Here is a 22,433-nt window from a genome sequence, read left to right as displayed (position 1 = left end):
TCAAGTTTATTTATTTTTAATATCGTAATCCCTGATTTTATATTATATAATATAATAGGCTATATATTGACTTGCATCATTGACTGATTTTGATTTCACAAAACTTCATGCTTGTCATTCTTGCACCCCGCCCCCCCCCCCCCAAATCTATCCACATTTTTATCAAGCTAATCTTTTCATTTACTTAGTCATTTAAAAGAGACGAACAAGAGCATTTGCTCCTGTCATGTCAACCCTCTGCATGTCTGTCAGAATGGTGCTGATGGTTTGGTTCGCCGTCAGGGCAGTCTTGAGCCCCTTTTCCTCTGTGATATGTACGCCTAAGTATTTCAGGATTCTGTGGCTTTGGCTCCACGGAGGACCCTTCCTCTCATGTTGGGACAACTACATGTCTCACTTGCCACAGGCGCACCCCTCGGAGAGTGTTTCTCAGTCAAGTATGTCTGTCTTGCAACCACTGTGGTCACGCCAAAGAGGTTTTTAAGTACAACGTTAACAGAATATGACCTTGCTGAACAGAGCAAAGCAGTCAGATTTATACATCAGCACACAATTGGACACTGCGCGGCAGTTAGTGAGCTACCAATTCGGGGGCTTAGATCAGATCAGTTTGACGGCAATGTGTGGTATGTTTGTACTGCCCGCTCATGATCCCAAAGGCTAGGCTTTTTCTACAGGGCCTCAGCCAAACCCATACTGCCAAGCCACCTGATTCAACAAATAATGGGCTTTACTAAAACACGACTCCTCGTAAATCAGTGGTCTTCTTCCTGTACGGCGCTCGAAAAACGTTTCTTTTGAAGAAAGGCTGTAAAATCCCAGTGAGATGGGCCCTTCAAAATCCAGCCGTGATGGGAGTGTATACTTTTACCCACAGCTCATGTGAATCTCTTCTCCTCCTCCTCCTTCTTCTTCTCCTCCTCCTTCTCCTCCTCCTTCTTCTTCTCCTTCATCTTCTTCTTCTTCCTCCTCTGCAGAGACATTTCAGGTGGTGGTCAGAGGGAATGGATTCCTCCATGCCCGCAACGTGGAAAAAGTGCTCTGCACTTTCCGCATCAATGATACCCTCACAAGGAGTAAGTGCCGTCTCTGATGCCGTGATGCATGCCACATAAGCTTGCATTATACCTGCATCACATATAGCCAACATCATTTACTTCTTCTTCCAAGTAAATTTTGGGTCACGTAAAGCTGAACCATTTAGAGCTCTCCACTGAGCCATCTGAAAATGTCTTAAGACCTTCATTATGATTGTCTTTACAAGTGAGGGGAGTAATTAGATTCTATATAAAAAAAAGAATGTTCGGTATATAAAGTGACCCGCTATTAAGTCGGCATTGTTCATAAAGTGTGTCAGCATTTGGCATTGTGTAGACCTATTTAGAGGTCTTTACTGAAACCATTTCAAGATGAAAGACCTGAATCATTTCTCTTAATGAAGAAGGACCAATTATTTTTCAAATGTGTGTCTAAAAGGGCAGACAAACACTGAAACCAAATTATGTACAAAGCATTAATGTTTTTGTAAACAGCGATAATTAGCCCTTGCATAAGAGTTGTTTTTATGATTTAGCTCAAATTGGCAAGCTCTGAACTGACTACCACTGAGCTTGCAATTGCCATCACACAGGTCTGTGAAGTGTCCCTGAGCTATCGTTTCTCTGAAACCTCCTGACAAAAATCTGGCCCCAATAGACCGAAAACATGCACCAATGTTCCTGGATCTGTCGTGATTGGTAGTTGGAGAGTTTTTAAAAGGCACAAGGCAGCCTTTAATAGTGTGGCTGTTCGCCAGGTGAGGCAGATCTAGTGGAGGAGAAAAAAAGCCCACAGCGCCACACACAAAGCTGTGATGAGGAACGAACAATGTCCTTGAGCTGCATCCAAGCTATGCTTCCCGCCATGCATCAGCCTTTAATAAAAGGCTGATGCCTATATGGCCTCCGCTAAGAAGTTTGCACCCACAGGGCAGATATTTAATGCTGTGAAGAATTGCGATTGCATCTGAATTAGATCTGATCAAAGCAGTCATCTGTGCCTGATATAATTATATTGTATACTAATAGGTTTCAGATTAGTGAGTGTTTCGCATCCCCATAATATGGATGATGAAAGCAGTCATCATGTCGGTGGACGGTGAAGGTTTACATTGTGTGTCCAAACATCTCGGTGGGGAATGAGCGCGGGATATGGAAACTATTAGAACAAAAGGGAAATGCCTTGTGTCTATATCTGCAGTCTTCGCCCCCTAGCCATTCTCATCTCTCTTGCACGCTAAGTCCCCTGAGAATACGTGCCGTTTGTCCACTGTCCAGCGGTGTTTGTTTATACTTGGCCAGTCTAAATGCTGGAAAGAGGCTCTTGTAAACAGACCCTAATTATGCTGATGCAAGCTTTTTTTCAGTTTCGACAAAGAAAAAGTTAGGCAACAAATGCCCACTTGTTTACCAACTTTGTTCTGCCCACAGTGTTTGTCCGCAAAGGCGATTTCTTTAATGTAAATCTTGCTAATTCTACCTCCCCCCCTTGACAGCGCCTCCAAATATCTCATGGATTAAAGGCCATGGGTGGGAAGGGGCTGTGTGTTGCTACATGTGTTGAACAGCTGAGAGTCTGTTTGAGCCTATGTCTCGGACACGCTAACAGCTTGCAAGTATAAGACATACGGAACCCTGGCATCTTATATGCCTGCAGATGTGATGGTGAGTCTTGAAGATGACTTGAAGGTCTCAAACCTCCATCAGAACACAGATCCTTTCACCAAACGATGATACACACCCAGAGGTTTCTGCACAAGCCCTGCTCATTGTTGTCGTGACGTGTTTTGGGCAGGATATGTGAAGTGTTTTGGGAACGACAAATACCAGATTTGAATCCACAGAATGCATAGGCCATGGACACACTATGAATTTTCCACTTCATGCACACAGGCACAAAAACAAACCCCCCAGCTTTTGCAATGAAGCACCTTGTTTTGTCACAGTGCGGGGTCTTCACATCTCCATCAAAAAACAAAACTACTGTTTCCATAAATTGTCACAGTCAATTGCATCATGATTCAAAACAAGTAAAATCTACTGGCAGCTTCTTTGTTTGAAGAGCAACACTGTTGTTCTGACTCAGAGAGAGGCTCGGAGGCAATCGGTATGGCCAGTAATTTCTGGTAATTTATTAAGCACTCTCCAGCCTTGAGCACATGTCTTCAGTTAGGCAGTAAAACATGGCCTTTTTCCTCGCGCACTGTGGGTAAACAGACTAATAAAGAGTTTGAGGACATACATCAAGCCTTCCTGCCAGGATCCCAACACTTCTGGCCACATGTTGAGAGAGGAAGAGGAGAGAGAGGCAGGCGGTCACTGCCCGGATCTGCCCCGGACAAAGACGACCCCCTGCAGCAGAGAGGGAGGAGGAGGCCGTCGGAAAGTGGGGCTCAAGCATCGCTGCAAAAAAGCAGTGTTTGAAGCCTCGATCTCCTTCAACAAGCCTCTCCCTTCCTCCGGCTCACTTTTTGTTGAGGTGTCTGAAGGATCACGAAGGAACCGGGGCTGTATGATATCCCTATGACTTTATGTTGGCCCAGGCCAGAGCCCTTGTCCCGGCGGTATTGATCTCACAGCTAATGCTCCAGCGGGTCCACCTCCCTCCCTTCCATTAAAAAATCCCTTCATCCAGCAGGGTGTTGCAGGACAGAGACAGCAGTTGTGTAGATTTCCTCAGGGCTGAGGTATGTCTGCCTGGGGCCAGTGTAAACAGCCTGTGTTGGAGTAGAGGAGCTCAGCGAATCTGCCTTCCAACCAGGAAGTTCAACAGAATATCTTACAGCTTTGTCCTTCAACAGCGGCGGCCATGTTTTTATTACCTTGTTTGCAAAGCAGGGCCAGCTTCTTCTCCCAACAGGTCCCTGTAGGGTTTTCTCATGGCTCAGTGCTGTTGACTTGCTCTCCATCTAAAACAACAAGCAATTTATACCCTTCCCCAGTGCTAACTTGAGTTATACTACCTGTTTCTGCAGTTGGTGTTGTACAGTGTTGTTAATCTGGTTCTCTTTCCTCCAGTGGTGAAGCCTCTGATTGTTGAGGATACATACATGCTGTGTCCTGCACCAGTGTTGAGAGAGGAGGGAACGTAAGTGCTGTGTTCACATTAACATATAATTCATTGATCATGTTTATTACATTTTTTTCTTGCTTAATAGATTGCTTATTACATGGTTTATTGCATTTCGCTTTGAATGTGTTCATACAGCCTGTTAGTGAGGAATTAAACTGAACACTTGTTAATAAACCTCTGCTGCAAAGCCGTGGGGTTGACTGGCAGCAGTAAAGACAATGCCTGACAATCAGTCAGCTTAGGCTCGATCCCCGAACCCACCGCCGTTGCAACTCCGTGTCACTTTGCAAGTGGTGGCTAAATATCAGTTATTCGACATTGAAATTAACTGATGAATGAGACACTGGGGGTTATTATACCGTTTGTCCACATTATAGCGAGTTCGTTTGGACCGATGGTTAGGGGATTTTTGCTAATGTCTACCGATCTACCAAACCCGGGTGCAGACCTGGGTCCGCTAGAAAACAGTGGTCTGGGGTTGCAGTTCCAATGCTATCTGTTCCAAAATCAGGAAATAAACTGCCGTTTTTACGACGCTGCCAAGCGATATTGGTATACAGTATAGAAGCTAGTGTTTTTGACATAAACAGACCCAGGACCGCAAAACAAAAATGTAATGTGAGCAGAGAGCAGCTTGGTCAGAGCTAGGGGGGAGTAATCGCACTCTGTTACAGTCCAGTTAAACAGGTGGGAAGGCAACCAGAGACTCAACGTTTAAGGATGCATTTTTTTTATTTGTAATACAGTGCATGCATATATAGTATAGGCTAATGTGTGTGCTTTGCTTTAGGGTGTTGATTGCAGAAACCCATCAGACGTGTGTATCTGTATTGCAGGGCTGCCTCCTTATATGTCAGCATGAACGAAGGCCTGAGTTTCATCTCCAGTTCTGTCACCATTACCACCGTGGGTTGTGTGAGTACAATACATATGCAGTAGATCTTTGTCAGACTTAAGACTGCCAAAAAAAGAAAACTATTGTCATTGAAAATGTGATTGCTCAAATGAAATTTCACTTCAAATGTCAGATAAAACAAATACTGAAGATATCAGCACAGACATCCTCAGATATACCTCAGGTATAAAAAATAGCACATAGCTGGACTGTCTTCTCTCCTCTCTCTTGTTTTTGTCCAGGCATCTGCTGTTTCAGTCAAGTCAAGTGCCCTAAAGCTTATATATTCAGTACTGAGATAACTGACATTCCTTGTCTGCCAATGAGAAGCCATAGAGTGTGTGCACGAGGAAATGAGTATTATAACACCTGCCAGGTTAGCAGTCGTCCAAATGGCCCTTGTAACTTCTGATGACGCTGAGCCGTTGTGAGGCCGTCTTGAAAACAACTCGTAATCTCGACCTTTCTTCTCACCTCTCTTCAGCTGTTATGAATTATCTAGTATTTCACAATATTTTGTTTTGGTTTGCTCGTGAAATCTCTTAAAAAATAAGTCATCTTCATTCACAAACCGAGCCAGCACTCTGTAATAGACGGACAGACACACACACGCACACACAAACACACACAAACACACTTGCTTCTTATCCTTTTTTTGGGCCATACTATCATATATCAGTGTAACTGAATGTAAAAAATATAATCCTCATTGCCACTGATATTCCATTATATTGTGTGTTTGTGTTTCAGTCTGATGGGACTATCCTGGCCATAGCTCTGCTCATCCTGATGCTGCTCCTGATCCTGGCTATGCTGTGGTGGTTCTGGCCTCTCTGCTGCACAGTGGTAGGCTCCTCTAATACTAGGATTGTCGTCATGGGAATAGCAGCATTAGCATTATTAGTCGCTATGCTAAGGCTGAGGTACATTTAGTCCTCTCTGTTTTCATGAATATGCCAAATAGATGTCATTTGAAATCTGAATACATTCATACACTGCCCATATACTATATGCAGAATTTTCAAACTGATAAAAGATGGTAGTTTTAAAAAATATTCCGAATAGCAATGTCATGAGCTCCACCTACACTCATATCAGGCTTGGCACCTCATATCAGCAATATTTTTACGACATGCCTCGTTCAAACAGTGAAGACGTTCAGACCAGTCATGAACCAGAAATGGAAAATACCCCTGAAATCTTCACATATGCACATATTGCACAAGCAGTCTGACAGTCAGGTTTCTTGTCAAAATAAAATACTTCCTTCTAATGACTTCCACTAAATAGATGAGCCATACTTGGTTGGTGCGCTGGTCATGGTTCGACAAGAGGGTTTCAAAACTTTCCCAGCATCTGAGAGCAGCTGCTTAGTTGAGATGTAGCCTCCTAACCCCCAACCCCCCCACTCCAAAAAAACCCCTTCCCCCTCCCTGTCCCCATGCATCATTAACAGTAAGAGTTAAGCTAACGAACGGCCTCACCACAAAGGTGAGGTCATCTCCCCGAGTGCGATGGTCCTGACTTGCTGAAGGTTGCAGATTGTGTCGAGTGATCTCTTTTCCAGCAGAGCTGGAGTGTGGGAGCTGGCTGGGTCGGGTGAATGGTAGACAGAGAGAGAGAGAGAGAGAGAGAGAGAGAGAGAGATCTACGGCGCCGAGCACAAATTCCCATGGAGTGTGGGAGTCACATGGTGGTCACACGGGACCTCTGGGTCTTTGTTAGTCGGTAATAGATTGTTATGACCTTCCCTTAAGTCCATTATCACCACGCAAGGTCATGGGCAGGTGGAAGCAGTGTGTTGAGTTCCTTGGGGCCTGACGACCCCATCGGACCTTTTGATCTGTCAGGGTCACAGGCTGGTGGAAAAAGAAAGAAGACCAGGCCTCTCACGCTTCTCAAGGGCATTAAATCCTCCTTCCGATGAAACACCAAGGGAATATCTCTGTATCTAGCGTACACTTTTGTCTTAAAATCACTTCATAGTCTCAGATGCACATTAGTGACTGACCACTCTTACTCAAGAGTCATCTTATAATTGGAATAGGGCCATGTGTCCAAGTGTGTAATGAGGCGGGTAATGTTGGACCAGTGGACTCTAAAACTGAGTCAGAGTTCATCTGGAGGTCCTGCGACAGGGCGATGGAGACCAACGAGAGGGACAGTGAGTTCACACAGAGGGAGAGGGTCGGAGCTGAAATCATGCTGTTAGTCACTTTAGCACACATTCTCCGACCTTTGACGGGAGATTACGCAAGTATGCTGGACAGGTGTCACTGTTATTGTTAATCTTTTAAAGTCAAATATCATCTGTCAGACCACATTTATGGTGTTTATCTTTCAGAGCTCTTTTTCAAGATCAGATGCCCCAGGCAAAAAAGCTAAGGCTTCATAAAGCTGTATTTTTACAAGCCTTGAGGCTGAAACTGGGGAAAGATCTTAGCCATATACAATCATTTCCAGTCGATAGTTTTGCCCAGAAGTGTTTGGGAAAGTAAGAGAAGGTTGCCATGGGAAGGCAGCTAGTGTTTCAGCTTTTGGAAATGCTCAAAGGAAAAATCCGGCCTCGCTAGCCCACTTTACATTCTGGGTTTAGCTGCACGTTGCATAACGGTGGTGCTCCACAATAAGTCAAACTGCGTTGTCTGAACTCTAACTCAATTAATAACATCAACCTGACCCGCAATCTCTCTCAAAAACAACAGCAGAGGACAAATCACATTCCTGTGGGGTGTTCTCAGATGTTTGTGCTCTCTGCTTTGGTGGGTGACTTTTCTTTTTTTTCTTCCTCCCAAATTAGCTCCTTGAAAACACACTCTCTTCTCTCTGGGGGTTCTGGCATGTGACTCGCATGTTTTTTGTGTCCGGAGACCCTTTCCTTCATACTCCATGAACCACCCTGCCACCCACCCACCCCCCTCCCCACCCAACCAACCAACCACCCTCACCCTCCTACCACCCCCCCCCCCCCCCGACCTTCCTAAGTTATGGAATCTGGACGGCAGATTTCTAGGTCATTTCACGCTGCTTGTAAATAGTGCAAAAGAGGAGCACAAAAAAAAGCGGGCCAATTCCTCAGTCATGTGTTTTTAAGTATCCTTGCTTTGGCACACACATTGAAGACATTACTCACTGACTGGGTGACATGCTAATGAAAAGGGCATTTGAAACTGCGCTGAGGAGGAAAGGATTAGTTTTGACATGCCAGCAGCAGGAGTGTGAACTTGAGCACACGTGAGAGACTTTAAATCCCCCACTTCATCCTTAACCTCTCTGCCTCTCTCTCTCTCTCTCTCTCTCTCTCTCTTTCTAGATTATCCGTGAGCCTCCACCACCAGTAGTCGAAGATAGCTCGGTAAGATGCACATATGAATTGTATTTGTTTTGTTTTCATGTAAATATCTACATCAACAAAACTTTACAGGAGAAATTTGGTTCAAACAAAAAGCACACTATCTGAATATCAATAATAAACCACTCTTAGGATCAAGTATTCCACCTCAGATGTATCCACAGGCATGCAAACTCTCATGCAAACAGATGCAGAGAAGTCATGTTATTTTATGGGCCCCACATACTTACAGTATCTTATAATAATAGGTATGGTGGAATTCTGTTGAGGCACAATATGGTATAAGGTATGCACTGTGATGGGGTGCAGTATGCACTCTGCAATACCAATGAGCCTGGTGAGGTCAGGCTGCAGGTTTGGTACCTCACAGAACTGGGTTTCAGGCCGACTGCGCTCTCTCTTCACTACATCTGAATATTTTTTGAGTGACTAAGTTTTAATTTTATATTATAAATAGTAGTTTGTTAACATGCTTACTTTACTGCACCGTAACATTTAGTTAAGTCATTAGATGACATATTTTATTACTTTGACTCAGCCAAATCCAAGATGCCATCATCTAATTTTCATCACTCAATGATGCAGTGGTAACAAAATCAAATGGCCTATTTTCAATTGAAGTGTTCTGTAGAACCATCTGCCCCCTGACACGGTGTCAATGGGTCTTCTCTTCTAGGGAAGTCAGTAAATGAAAGAATCATTTATTTGTTTATGTGTGTTTGTGTGGGTCTTCTCTTCTAGGGAAGTCAGTAAATGAAAGAATCATTTATTTGTTTATGTGTGTGTGTGTGGGTCTTCTCTTCCAGGGAAGTCAGTAATTAAAGAATCATGTATTTGTGTATGAATGTGTATTTGTCTGGTTGAGTGGTTGTGTCTAACTCAATAAAGCCAGCACACCACTTTTGATAACTATATAAGTACAAAGCAATTCATCTCTATTAGGATTGCTGTAGCACTTTAGACTTGTGCCCCAGCCTACTCCTATTGTCTTTGCAACACTGAAATATACTCCATGAAACTATGCACTGTATCTTTTCTTTGTTTGTTGGTGGGTGTTTTATGTTTCCCCACAGGCTGAGGGAAGTTGGCCAAAAGGCCAAAGCAGTGTATGCAGCTTAACATAACTTCAACACAGTCTCATATGAAACATATAATCTCCATACAAAGCCCTCTCCATATTTCATTCACCCCATTCAGTTCAATTACTCAGCCATTAAATCATGTCACTGAAAATCTGAATTATTTCACTTATAAAATAATATTTATAGACGGATTATTGTAGAAAAATGCTGGATGGATTGTCAATCTCTGTTTAAATTGTTGTTGTGTTGAGATAGCAGTCTTACACGCTGCTTTGTGCAAGATATTGCTCAAGATTGCTGGCGGCAGTTCATAGCCTGGTTTAAACTCAACTTTAAAATCTCATTATCATGTTGGCTTTGAACATAAATTAGTTCTGAGCATTAAAGTCTCGAAACACACTGAAACCCCCTCTGAGCCAGGGTGCCTTACGTCAGCGTCTCGCATGACAGCGTCTGACTGTTGTGCGGTGATAGATTAGATTAGTCTGGACTATCAGGCCGGCTCCACCGACAGCCTGAAACCTGAGTGTGTCAGACAGTGTTGGCCGGGTTTATGTCATTTCCTGAGATCCGATGCATGCCATACGAGACATGGTACACTTTCGGGAACTGCAGAGGGCGGTGAGGAGGGAGACGGGAGGATTGAGGGGGGGGGGGGGGGGGGGTTGAACTTCTTTAGAATGGAAAATTTAGGTCATAAAAGAGGCCAACTGTGTTTATAAGACATAAAGCACTCTAAGGGATAGGAGATGGAGCAGACTTTTTTTTTTCTCTTGCATATGCCATGGCTAGATTGCAGACTCACTGCGCGGCTTAAACTTATATCCAAAGTTGAAATGGAAGTGTATATGTGCCATTAAAAGAGGCAAGCAACAATAGCAAACAGAGAGACACGGGTTGATGTTGTTTCAAGAGGAAAATGGGTCCATATGCCCCTGGAGAAAACAAATCACAAGGTTTGGATTCAGGGATGCCTATTTCACTAATAACCACAGATGTGTGCTGTCTTTGTCATTATTTTGTCATTTCTTTCTACAACTTATGAGTGACTTTATGGGATTATGGAAGAGCTCAGTGAGGGGGGGGGGGGGGGGTTCATTGCTTAAGAGAAATTGTCCTCTGGCCTCTTTTTGCCCCCTGTCCTGACTTATTCCCTCACCCCTGACCCCCTAAGGGTAACATCCAAGAGTACACATCCAAAACCAATCCTTTTTTATATGGGTTTTTTTAGTTTAGTTTGTTAGTTTATTGTCCCCTTAAGGAAATTTCTTTTCACAGTTTTATATGACATGTCGAGATAACTGGGTCTATTTTTTTACACCTTTGGTGATTAAAAATACAAAAGATCTTTTAGGGAAAATGCTCTACCAGTCACATACTCAGTAATGTAAAGGACAACTGTCTCTTTTCCACCCAAGGACGAGGAGGATGAGGATGGGATACCTAAGAAGAAGTGGCCGACAGTGGACGCCTCATACTACGGTGGCCGAGGAGTGGGTGGAATCAAACGGATGGAGGTCTGACATCTAGCAATTTAATACTGTACAGACAGACAAACATCATTTGTCACATTTATTTGTCCAACACAGTGTTCAAGAAGTGCTGTGTTATTTAAGACTTTCACATAGCAGTACAGACAGAACCAATGTTAAGCATTAACCAGATGACACACATACAGAATAGTATTCGCTGCCAGACTCCATCTAAGTCTTTGTTGGACTCTAGTGGACGTTAAGTGCAGCGACTGTTATGTCCCCACTGTGAGTCCAAGCTGTTTTCCATTAGGACACGATAAGACTAAGAGACACGGCTGGAATTTACAGACTTGGCCTCTGACCAGCTGTACAGTGTGCAGAGGCTCATCTGGAGCTCCAGGACTATCTGCTTAGTTGCGTTTAACGGCCACATCGTTTCCCACTGAAAACTTACATCTGTCCCTTTCTTTTTCTTTCTTTCTTTTGTGTCTACCTCTCCAATCTCCCTCTCTCTCTCGCTCTCTCTTTTGTCTGTATCCCTCTGTGTTCTTTCTTTCTTTTGTTCTTTCTCTGGTGTCTCTCTCTCTTTTGTCTGTATCTCTGTGTTCTTTCTTTCTTTCTTTCTTTCTTTTGTTCTTTCTCTGGTGTCTATCTCTCTCTTTTGTCTGTATCTCTGTGTTCTTTCTTTCTTTCTTTCTTTTGTTCTTTCTCTGGTGTCTATCTCTCTCTTTTGTCTGTATCTCTGTGTTCTTTCTTTCTTTCTTTCTTTCTATTGTTCTTTCTCTGATGTCTCCCTCTCTCTCCCTCTCTCTCTCTCTCTGTCTGTGTCTCTGTCCTGTGGTTCCCCAGGTGCGCTGGGGAGAGAAGGGCTCCACGGAGGAGGGGGCCAAACTGGAGAAGGCCAAGAACGCGCGGGTCAAGATGCCGGAGCAGGAGTTTGAGCTGCCGCCCACGCGCATGCTGAACAATGGCATGAGGAAGCCGCATGGCCCACGCAAGTGGTACTCTCCCATCAAGGTAGGGTATCTACAGAGCACCTTCTTCAATCAGCAGTCCCATGATGGGTCTGATGGCCATTCTTGTGTGATGCACTTTCTGGCAAACGCAGTCTACAGAATTCTATGAAATAGATGCATTCAGTTTCTGCTTTCTTAAGTAATGCCTGTGGTTTCATTATCACAAACATCTCATGGCACCCCCAACATTTGAATTCTTTATTTGAACCCACCAATCATATTTCTCACAGAAGGGATTCAATGTTTAGATTGATTCAATGGATGTTTGCAGCAGTGAAATGGAGATGTTGACACTCATGGGTACAGAAAACATTGCCTGTGCCACTCAGAAAAGCAGAAAAGTTGCCTATTATAGCTGATATGTAGAGCACACACACACACACACAAACACACACACACACACACGCACACACACACACACACACACACACACACACACACACACACACACACACACACACACACACACACCACCCCCCAATCCAACTTCCTAGTCTAGTGCACTGTGTGTAGCCATCAGGTCTTCTAAAAATGCGTGCTTAGGGCATATTCATGTTTGACATAAGCCCCCTGCAAGACAGCCGACCCAGAGTAGAGTTTTGCCAGACACACTTAATTTAGAATCTGTCTGTCTGTTCTAATAGAGATGTTTAATGCTTGATCCATTCCAGGAAATCATCTTATTACCACTGGAGCTAAATGTATAAAACATTCCTTGGCTTTGTGACAGATCATTGTTCTGCAATAGCTTGTCATGCTGTTAAATTTATGGTGAAATACAATGGAGGCCTCAAACCCCATCCAATACGTGTGCTGAAACAGCTTATGGCTGTGGTTACAATGAAGATGAATAGTACTTGCATTTGCAATGAGTGTTTTACAAACCGATTTATCATAGGAAATGAGAATTCATAGCCATCGTTATTCAAGTCTCCACAATCCAAAACACAGCTACATCCTGTTGTGTGGCCTGAAGGTGAAAACAGAGTAAAAATGAAAACAAGCAGGCCCAAATTAAGTCATTTAACTCCACCAGGGGGGATAAAGCACTGTAATATCATTGGATACTGACATATTGATCATGTGTAAAGCTAAGAAATTTATTTTCCTTCTCTGCAAGCTGCAGAGTAGAATAGTTAAGTAACAACAACACATTTTAACAGAAAAAGATTGCGTCCCATTCTTACTTGTTTTAAAAAGACGCTCACATATGTTTAAAATCAAAACATGTCACAACACACATCAGTTTATCTAACCACAACCTGTGCTCCAGTGATGACCTCTGCATACCAAGCAGTACCGGCCGAGACTTGGTACATTAGCGAGAAGACGTAAGGCTGTGTGTGTGTGTGTGTGTGTGTGTGTGTGTGTGTGTAATCTAGTGTTGGGCTCTCTGAGATATGCTCTTCTCAGCTAAGGACTAACGGTTAATGCATTGTGCTCTGTATGCTTACACTCTGACTCAGTCAGCTGGGGAACGCTAATAGAAAACAGGCATGTGTTGGACTGACCTGCGGGAGAGTAGGGTTGCAGAGGCAACACATTTTTGTTGATGGGGCTCGGGGGCTCTTCATCATCATCTTCAAAACAATGAAGATGATGGCAAAAAAAAGAGGTTTCTACCCACAGTGAACTAACATTAGCTTCTATTTTTTTCATTTACTTATTTGTTTCCAAATTACACTTTGAACACAAGGGATTGTGAAATGAAGGTCAGATGTTTCATTGTTAAATTGGATTACAGTAAAGAACGCAAAGGCTTTGGAAAGAGATGGGAATGACCACACAGCAGATGGCCAAGATATGATTTAATCTGGCACTGTCTGTGAGGGTTTTTCTATTTTCAAAGAGAGGTTAAAGAAGTCCATCACAGAAAGGTGGATATGTACAAACAGTGTAATGTTTGAAAGCAACCTGCGACTGAAGAGGATTGAGGATTGAGGAGGTTATGCCTCCCTCAGATAGCATCTGTGTATACAGGCTGTATAGTTACAGTTAGACCAGTTCAATACAAAACTAAGCCAATGACATAATGCAAAAAAGTGAAAGTGAATGCATGCAGTCATTACTGATGCTGATCCATCGAATGCTAACATGTGTGCAGTGCTCTCTGGTACTGGGCCCAGAGCTTCAGGGTTTCAAGTGGCATCACTTTTTCTGTTGGAACTTCAGATGCAGCCCCATTAGTGAACAGACAAACACATGGCTCAGTGGTTTCTCATTCTGAATGTTTTCCTAATGTTTGTAAAAAGGTTATGCGATAATGGTAAGCTTGCTGTATTAAGTTTGTGAGCTTGGAAGCAACAGATGATTGAAACAGATTGAGGATGATGGAGATACAGTTTGTCAAAACATGTCTCTACATCCTTTTTTTTCCTTTTTTGTAGGGCAAGCTGGACGCTCTGTGGGTTCTCCTGAGGAAAGGCTACGACCGTGTATCAGTCATGAGACCACAACCAGGAGACAAAGTAAGACTCATATCTGACCAAAATGCTGTGGTAAAATAATCGTCTAAATAAAATAACCCTGTAACCTTTCAGAGGCACAGTGGGCCATTAACAAAATTAAAAGGTAGTAGCCTATCTAATCTACCTATCTAATCTACCTCTACCTTTCAATCTAGTATAGAAAATCTGCCAATATCAGCAGGTAATGCTGAATTTGACAGGACTATAATGGCTGCTTACAGCATACACCATATCAATGCACTCTTCCATTTGGTCTGTCGGTTTGGATCTGCTGGACACGTTTTTAATGCATGCAGACATTTGTCGGATTCGCAACACACTCGCTTAGATCTGTTAGCATGCGGTCTGCGACTCCTCATAGGGAATGACTGACTTGTCGTTTTCGAAGCTGAAACGTGCTCAACAGTATAATTACCGCTTAAAACCGACACCCCCACTGCGCTAGCATCCTGTAAGTAACTGTCCATCTGAGACTCATGACATGAATCCTCCAAGCCTCCACTTGGAACCATTACATCTTACCCAACTCACCGCCTCTCTCTCTAGGAAAAACAAAAACAGCGCAGAGATGGAAATCCCACCTGTTGTTGTGTAGCCTACCAGCCCCTCTTCTCTGCGGCCAACATGCTCTATCAGGAAACAGGTTTCCCCCGTGCGTGCAGCCATTACTTAAGCAATCCAAACATGGCACATTTTAAGCATGGATGGCGGCATGCATGTGTTTGACCTTACAGCTGTGTGAGGTCAGGCCGGCTTCGGGACCTGTCGCTCATACGGGGTGAAATGAAGCATGGCCCGTGGGTTCGCTCTCTGGCCTCTAATTGAATGAACACATCGTGACTCAATGTTTTTCCACGAGGAAAATATGAGATGTCTGACCTTTTGGGTGGATGCTGCTGGGCGACGCACCACCCCATATCCATAGGCAACGTGGTCACAAAACATTTCCATGGAGGGGTTGCTGGCAACGCAGACGTCATCCAGACAAGTCTTTTCATGTGATTTGTTTCTGCATACATGCAGTTGTTATGTCTATTGTGCGTGCTGTGCTTTATTTTAGGGTTAAAGGGGAGAAGCAATAGCAGACAAAGAGGATAGACCACAGCTTGCACTAGAACGTCTCACTGAAGTTGTCTGAATAGTATTAAAACCACAGGACACCGAGTAATATTTGACCAGAATCTAAACAACCAAAGGAGTCGAGATATTCTGAAGCTTTCATAAAGCTGCAGCCAGGATTTCATGATGGAAATCAGCCTGGACTTGGACAGAGAACACAGAACACATGAAGCCCTCTCCACAGAGAATCCCTCCCAGCGACAGAATGAGGACTTTTTAAACACGCTCGTGCTTTAAGAGGTTTCATGTAAACTAAACAAAGATTGTTAACATTTAATCTTATTGGGGGGGTACAAAGGGTGTTGTCATTTATGACTCTGAAAATGCAGTATAGAAATGTTAATAACTGCGCCCCTCTCTCTTTCAACTGAAAAAAGCCAGAGTTTGGCTTCGCTCCACTGCTAGCCTTGCCCTGGACTAGCCTTGGCTTTGGGTGGTGGTGAGTGGGAAGAGGCCCTTTCGTCAAGTCGAGTTTTGAGGCCAGATAAAATGCAGCGCAAACAACGCAGATGTTTGCAATAAAGTCAATTCAGACAGAGGAGGATGCTGGGTAAGTGCGTGGTGAGTCTTGATGGGTCGGCCTGCCAAAGGCTGAGACCCGGCCACGTCTGGAAAAGTAGTCACACAAAAAGCTGGATGCAACACCCCCACCCCCCACCCCCCTCATTTTGCATGAGACTAGGAAGCATTAGTGTGACCCCGTCCGTCTTTCTTTTGGAGAGGGAGGGGGTTGTTGGTGGGGCATATACTGGACTGGTGTTAGCCAGTTGTGGTGATAGCCCGAGGGTACAGTAGGAACTAAAACACAGAGGATTTGCTGCACTGCAGGGGTTAAAGCTCCATCTGACTTTGATCCCTCACGTCCTTCCCTACTAGGGGTTAAATCCTGATCATTTATTTTTTGTTGTTGCACAAGGGCCCATGTGGATTCCTCACAGTAAGTGCCCAGTCAGCAACTCCCTCGCAGGGACCACGTCCATTGCTTTGGACGAGAGCCAGAAACAAAAACATTCAGCTCCAGAATCTGACCCAGTTTCTTTGAGGTTGCTTTGCGAGTTATGTACCAAGACATAGTCCCCCCTGTTACAAAGACTAATTGTCTCCGCCACAAACAAACATTTCTGTAAGTGTAGATGTGGTGACGCTCAGGCGGGCCTAAGGATGGGGAAAGGGGGACTGTGGCGTCTTCCGCGGGGGGATCAGTGGGATGCCTGGCAACATCAAAGCCATGGTGAAGTAAACTTTGTCGAGGCTTAATGAGTTTCCTGGCTCTGCCTCCTACTTAGCCCATTAGTTATATGTTCACAACCTAGCGACACTGCAAAGATGAGAAGACAAGAGGTGCGGGTGGGCTTTATTACAACAAATGTGGAGAGCACAAAAGGATATAGAAGAGACAAGGATTATGCAACAAATGCAGAGACAAAGCACCCTAAGCACAAAGCGATATGAAAAAGACTAGGATTATGCAACAGTCAAGGCGCAATGAAAAGAATGTGATCGTGAAGTAGAGAGTTGCAATATGGCCTGGCGGTCGGAAAATGGACGAGCATATAATGGACTGCTGGCTTCGCTCCCAGGAGCTCCACAAGTCAGCATTACCTTCAATTCTGCTTAGAGTCCTAGAGTCCTTTTTCTAGCCTTATATCAGATAGAAAATAGAAAAACAGAAAATATTTGGTGTGAGACTTAAGCAGAAACATTGTATTTTGTTTCATAGATCAGCAGACCAACTCTGGAATGAGGTAATGCAGTGTATGAGCAAAGCCTTGTTTTCATAAAACTGTTCATTAACTAACAGGAGCTCTGGACAGCCCTTGACTGTCACTTCCCCTCAAGCATTGTGGGTAAACAAGGCTCCTCTGGTTGCAATTAAGAGCTCAAGTACACCCATGTCTTTAATAGTTTCCTCCATATAGCAACAGCCACGTGAGGCACTGAATCAGCAACAGAGTAAACGATGTGACTCTTTGCTTCAGATCTTGTAAACCTTCCGCATTTCCTCTAGAGATACAGTTGCATGACCCGGAACCAATAGATATTTCACAGGAACCAACAGGTCACTGACCTGACCTTGTTCTCTTGTGTTTTCTTCACCCAAAATAAGTTAGACTGCAACATTTGGCCTGCAGAAGTCAGTAAGAGAATAAGATTAACCAGGGATATCACTTTAGACTGAGAAGCATAAATCAGAGATCTCTTTTTTTGTTATGGATGCATCGATCTTTAAAATGGCATGCATGAAGTTCTAAGCAGTAAATTAATGTAATCATGTCAAACGTGTTATTGTATTCTCACCACAGTATAAATAATGTGGGTTGTGAGTTGTGTGTCTTGGAAGCAGCAAACACTAGAGAATGTGCACTATAAAAACAGCCCTCTTCGAACAACTGCTAAAGCAATTAGTTTGTTAATATGTTGCTGTATATAACAGGAGATGTTTTTATGTGGGTTGAGAATTCACCTGCATTGTTCCACTAAGTAGTTCTTAATTTCTCTCGGGTGAAGTGGTCATCAATGCAGCAACATTGTGATTTTGACAAAAATTAATTGCTTCCTGTACTCTTGGTGGCCTATCTGGCCAGGTTCCCTCGTAATGCAGATAGGTGGCTTACATCCTAGGGTTACCCTAACCCTAACTTCAAATTGTATTCAACTGATTTCACCACAATTTAACAACTGTGTATGCTATGATTTATCACATTTATTCACTTATGCTGTGTGCTGACGAATATGCTTTTGTGTATTTCATGTTGAGTCACGCTCATTTTATTCCATAATGTTAGGTGGGTTTTCCTCACTCTCTGGTCATGTTGTCCTTTCTCTCCAGGGTCGCTGTATGAACTTCACTCGGGTCAAGTCCAACCCTCCGCCCCGCTACCCAGCCTACAGGAACCACCCCACGCCCATCTACACCCCTCCGCGAGGAGGCAGTCCACCACCTCCGCTCCAGACGCTGCTGCCCCCTCCACCCCACAGTCCTCCAGCCTCACCCTCCTCCACCCTCCCTCCTCTGCCCACCACCCCCCCTCCCTGCTCTACCCCCTCCCCTCCCACCACCCCGCTTCCGATCACTCCACCCCCCTACACCCCACCGCCAACCAGGGCCCTGCCTCCCACCACGCTCTACTTCCCCCCACCCGTGGCTCCCCCCTCTCCTCCTGCGTCGCCTACCGGATCCCTGCCTCCACTCCCACAAGCCCCTCCCCCCGGAAGAGCCCCGCCCCCCGACCGTCCACCACCACGCCCCTCTCCGTAGGGCGGCTGTTGTGATTGGTGTGTGCAGAGGCTCTGCTTCCTGGAGCTGATCCGTGGAGTGTGAGGCGGGACAGGACATTCAAACGCCCCCCCCCCCTCTCAGACTGCTCTACACGTGTTCATGTGGCCACGCACTAATGAAATCACCTTCCATATCTCTATTGGGACAGAATCACAGAGAAATACATCCTATCCCCAAGGCCTCAACCAAAGACAACAACCACCATCCACACTGCAACGTCTGCTTTCTTAGGTGACTTTTCTGATAATGACCACACATTCTGCTATAGTCACATTGTAGCACCACCCCTCTGGACACATCTGCATATCTGCACATAAACAATGCACTCAGTCAGCTTTACCTAGTTGTTTCCATGAAGCATGTGCAATGGTCATTCAAAGAGATTGAAAGGATGGACAACAGTTCACCCACTCATTGCCATCTGCTAAAACATTTAAAGACTTGAGGTTCTTGAGAATGAGTACTTAGAGAAGGTGTTTTGAGGTTTACTGTTTGTGGGATGCACATGTAAAATTTGCTTGTAAAGAGCAAAATGTCTTGAAATGGTTTTGGTGAAAGGTGTAATGGACAGTGAACTTTCACTTAGGGATACACTTTCCACTACACAACAAGCTGAAATTATGATTTAATGTATGTGGAGTTACTTTCTTGCACAAGTCAATTCTAAAGACCAGAAAAGAAAAAAAACTGGAAAAAATTAATGAATAATGTTCATGTACGACAAAGTAGACCATATTTGTTTTGAAGAGACATTTTTCTGGTTGTGTCTGATATTTGTCAGATTTCCAACCTGAAACTTGGGACACACTTGTCAGAAAAGAAGAAAATTAATTCCTACCCATTCTTGAACTTGCATTTACCAACACATGGATATGATGATATTATGATGTCAATATTAAATAACAGCTTGATGCAAATTTGGTTCAGCTTGGATAGGAACAGATTGTTGGGTAAAGAAATGCCAAACAAGTAGATAAATAACAAAGGAAAGAGAGAAGGCAACATAGGGGGCCTCATCTAATATGGAGGCAGTTTGATGCAGGGATGTTGAAGGGTCACTTGAAGACTATAATTCAGGTTTAAGCACATCATTTTCTTACAGACTAAATGTAACAAGTGCATGAGTAAGTGTCCGTTTTTAGCATTCCTAGAGCATTTTTATACATTTTTTATAAATGTGTTTTGTATAAATATATCATACTCTTTTTATGTCTCTCCATTGTTCTTTCACATTATTTGTTTTAATTTGTGTGGTTGATTTTGTTTTTAACTTCTCCAGTCAATGATTGTACAATTAGTTACACCAAGCATGTGCATCGCATCTGAAATTGTGTTTGAACACGCTCTGGGGTACTTGTGCCCCATAATCGAACAGATTTCACAATGTTGGCACACAGTATTTTGATATGTCGTATATTTGACACCACTGTGTAGCAGAATCAATGTTTAAACCCAATTTTGCCCCTTGGCGTGAGTCTTGAGTTCTTCTTGATTCCAGTCATAAGCTGTGCTTAATTATCTTTTTTCCCCTCGCAATTGGCACCACTGTTGTGCTCAATGAGGCCGGTCAACATGGCTTAAAGGAATCACATGAACTTGACTCATTGCACATGATGGAATGGCACCTCCCTCACACACACACAGACACACACACACACACACACACACACACACACACACACACACACGTTGAAATGGTTTTAATAATATGATGACTTTGCTTTATGGCTGTTTCATAAAACTATAGACCTCTGAAGTTTGCCTACAAAAAGTACCCAAAGCTGCCATCTTTGCCCATATAAGGAGATCCGAGTGTTAATTGAAGCTAACTGCCTATGGCAAGTTGCATTGAAAATTAGGTCTTGGGTAGCAAAAATCAAAGTGTGCCGTCTTATTGTACCGGAGATCTCAGTATCCACTCGAAGACAGAGGACAAAAGCGCATAGAGCTAAATATTTGCATTTCCGATTTCTTCGTCTCTGCAAGTTTATCAGGTGCGATAATTCAAAATCCCCATGTTATTTTCCCCCAGGAAAAATCTCAAGATACCGAATGTCCTATATGGGCAAAGATGGTAGCTTTTTTGAAGGTGAACTTTAGTGGTCTATTAGTGTCAAAAATGTCTTGGGGGGTGTAAAAGCACTAATACAGGATCAGAAATGAGAAATAAGTTGAATTTGGATTACTATGGCTGTATGATGGGGAACTTCATACTGCCTTCTGTCTTCCTCAGAGCATCTGACCAATCAGGGTAAACTGGGTTATCCAGATCGTCTAAGATCCTAAAAAGATGGTGGCATTCTCCACTATAGCCTGATTCTAGAAGACAACCCTGCTGACGCACACACACATACACACACATTCACAGTCTGATACCGGTTGTTCGGTGTCTTCCACCTCAGTGACAGAGGGAGATAAATCCTCCAGTTGGGCAGGCGGAGCAGGAGACACATGCATGGAAAGCTGGCTTGCTGCTTCCTGGGAGATGTTGTTAAACTGCACTGAGATGTAGACAGCCCTGCTTCCAAAGGTTACATGACGATCAAGATGGAAAAGATTTTTATATAAACGCACATTTTATTTGTGTGTGTGTTTGCATGTGTTTATGTGAGAGTGTGTGTGTGTGTGTGTGTGTGTGGGCGCGTGAGGATAGACCACTAGGAGCACAAGAACTTCGAAGTGTAATTTCTGTATGTAACACGTCTGCCAAATGAATAAATGTAAATCTACATGCACTCTTAAAACGAATGTGTTGAAAACGACACAACTTCCGTTGTTTTTTGTTATTTGCTATACAGTATGCGTTGAAAATAAAACAACTTGTGTTGAAATCAAGATAACTTGCGTTGTTTTTAACACATCTCTGTGTCCAGATAGGGACAGCACAGTTTGTGTTGTTTCCAACACATTCGTTTTAAGAGTGTGGTTTTGCTTTGACTCTGCTGCCTTTGCCAAATATGGAGTGAACTGGAGCGAGGTCTTCTCTGCTCTGCTCTATCAGTCCCAACGATAGCTTTGAGAGGTACTGTAACCATTCCACTGGACAAAGAATATGAGTGCAGCCCTTGGTCCCCCTCTGCTCCAACCTCCAGACCACGCATCGCTATCCGTCTGTCACTTTATACCGGCTAAACCAACATCAACATTTGGAGCTTGACACCGCGGGATTGTGGGAAGTGAAAATAAGCCACATTTCCTCCGCGACATGTTTGAACCATCTCATTAAAGTCCCCCATGTGTCCGTGCAGCTGGAGGCCTGCTAGGTGCTCCAACACGTTTCCTATTTGGATGACGCCATCAGGAGCTGGGCTTCTGCGGAGGATCAGGGGCGCAGACCTCTCACGCCTGTCACCAGGAGTACTGCGTTTCTCAGCGCTCCATTTTCTCTCCCTCTCTCTGCCCGCGGTTGGGAGAGATCTCCCTCACACCGCCACCTTGTGTGCGTATATGTACTGACATGATACATGCCCTCAGTGCAGAGAGGGATGTCGGCTTTGAGGGTAAGTGAAGCTGTTCATTTTGTCATATTTCTCTTGAAATGCGGTGTATGGTCAGTAGCCTATACGGTGATCATTTTTATTATTTTTTTGACCTGTAATATTCACAAATCATGTACAGATGTCATTCTTCTGAGGA

At 43.8% G+C, this 22,433-nt stretch overlaps 1 protein-coding gene across 1 annotated transcript in view; it reads left to right on the top strand.

Moving 5' to 3' along the window:
• antxr1a (ANTXR cell adhesion molecule 1a) overlaps positions 1-21,572 on the top strand; it is a 36,389-nt gene extending 14,817 nt beyond the window's left edge. The window contains exons 10-18 of the mRNA XM_076270501.1: positions 978-1,076; positions 4,056-4,125; positions 4,947-5,025; positions 5,756-5,851; positions 8,319-8,360; positions 10,858-10,956; positions 11,764-11,931; positions 14,318-14,398; positions 18,348-21,572. Coding sequence (XP_076126616.1) covers positions 978-1,076; positions 4,056-4,125; positions 4,947-5,025; positions 5,756-5,851; positions 8,319-8,360; positions 10,858-10,956; positions 11,764-11,931; positions 14,318-14,398; positions 18,348-18,776 — 1,163 coding nt within the window. The 3' untranslated portion in view covers positions 18,777-21,572. The remainder of the gene's footprint in view (positions 1-977; positions 1,077-4,055; positions 4,126-4,946; positions 5,026-5,755; positions 5,852-8,318; positions 8,361-10,857; positions 10,957-11,763; positions 11,932-14,317; positions 14,399-18,347) is intronic.
• Positions 21,573-22,433: the final 861 nt, after the last annotated feature.

The sequence above is a fragment of the Alosa pseudoharengus genome, unplaced genomic scaffold (genome assembly GCF_046254945.1).
Source record: "Alosa pseudoharengus isolate Yale_2024_CS ecotype anadromous, Long Island Sound unplaced genomic scaffold, YU_APseudo_1.1 YU_APseudo_1.1_scf_6, whole genome shotgun sequence".
In the NCBI taxonomy this organism is placed as follows: domain Eukaryota; kingdom Metazoa; phylum Chordata; class Actinopteri; order Clupeiformes; family Clupeidae; genus Alosa; species Alosa pseudoharengus.
Note: the sequence above shows the minus strand (reverse complement) of the source record. Positions and strands in the feature narration are given on the sequence as shown.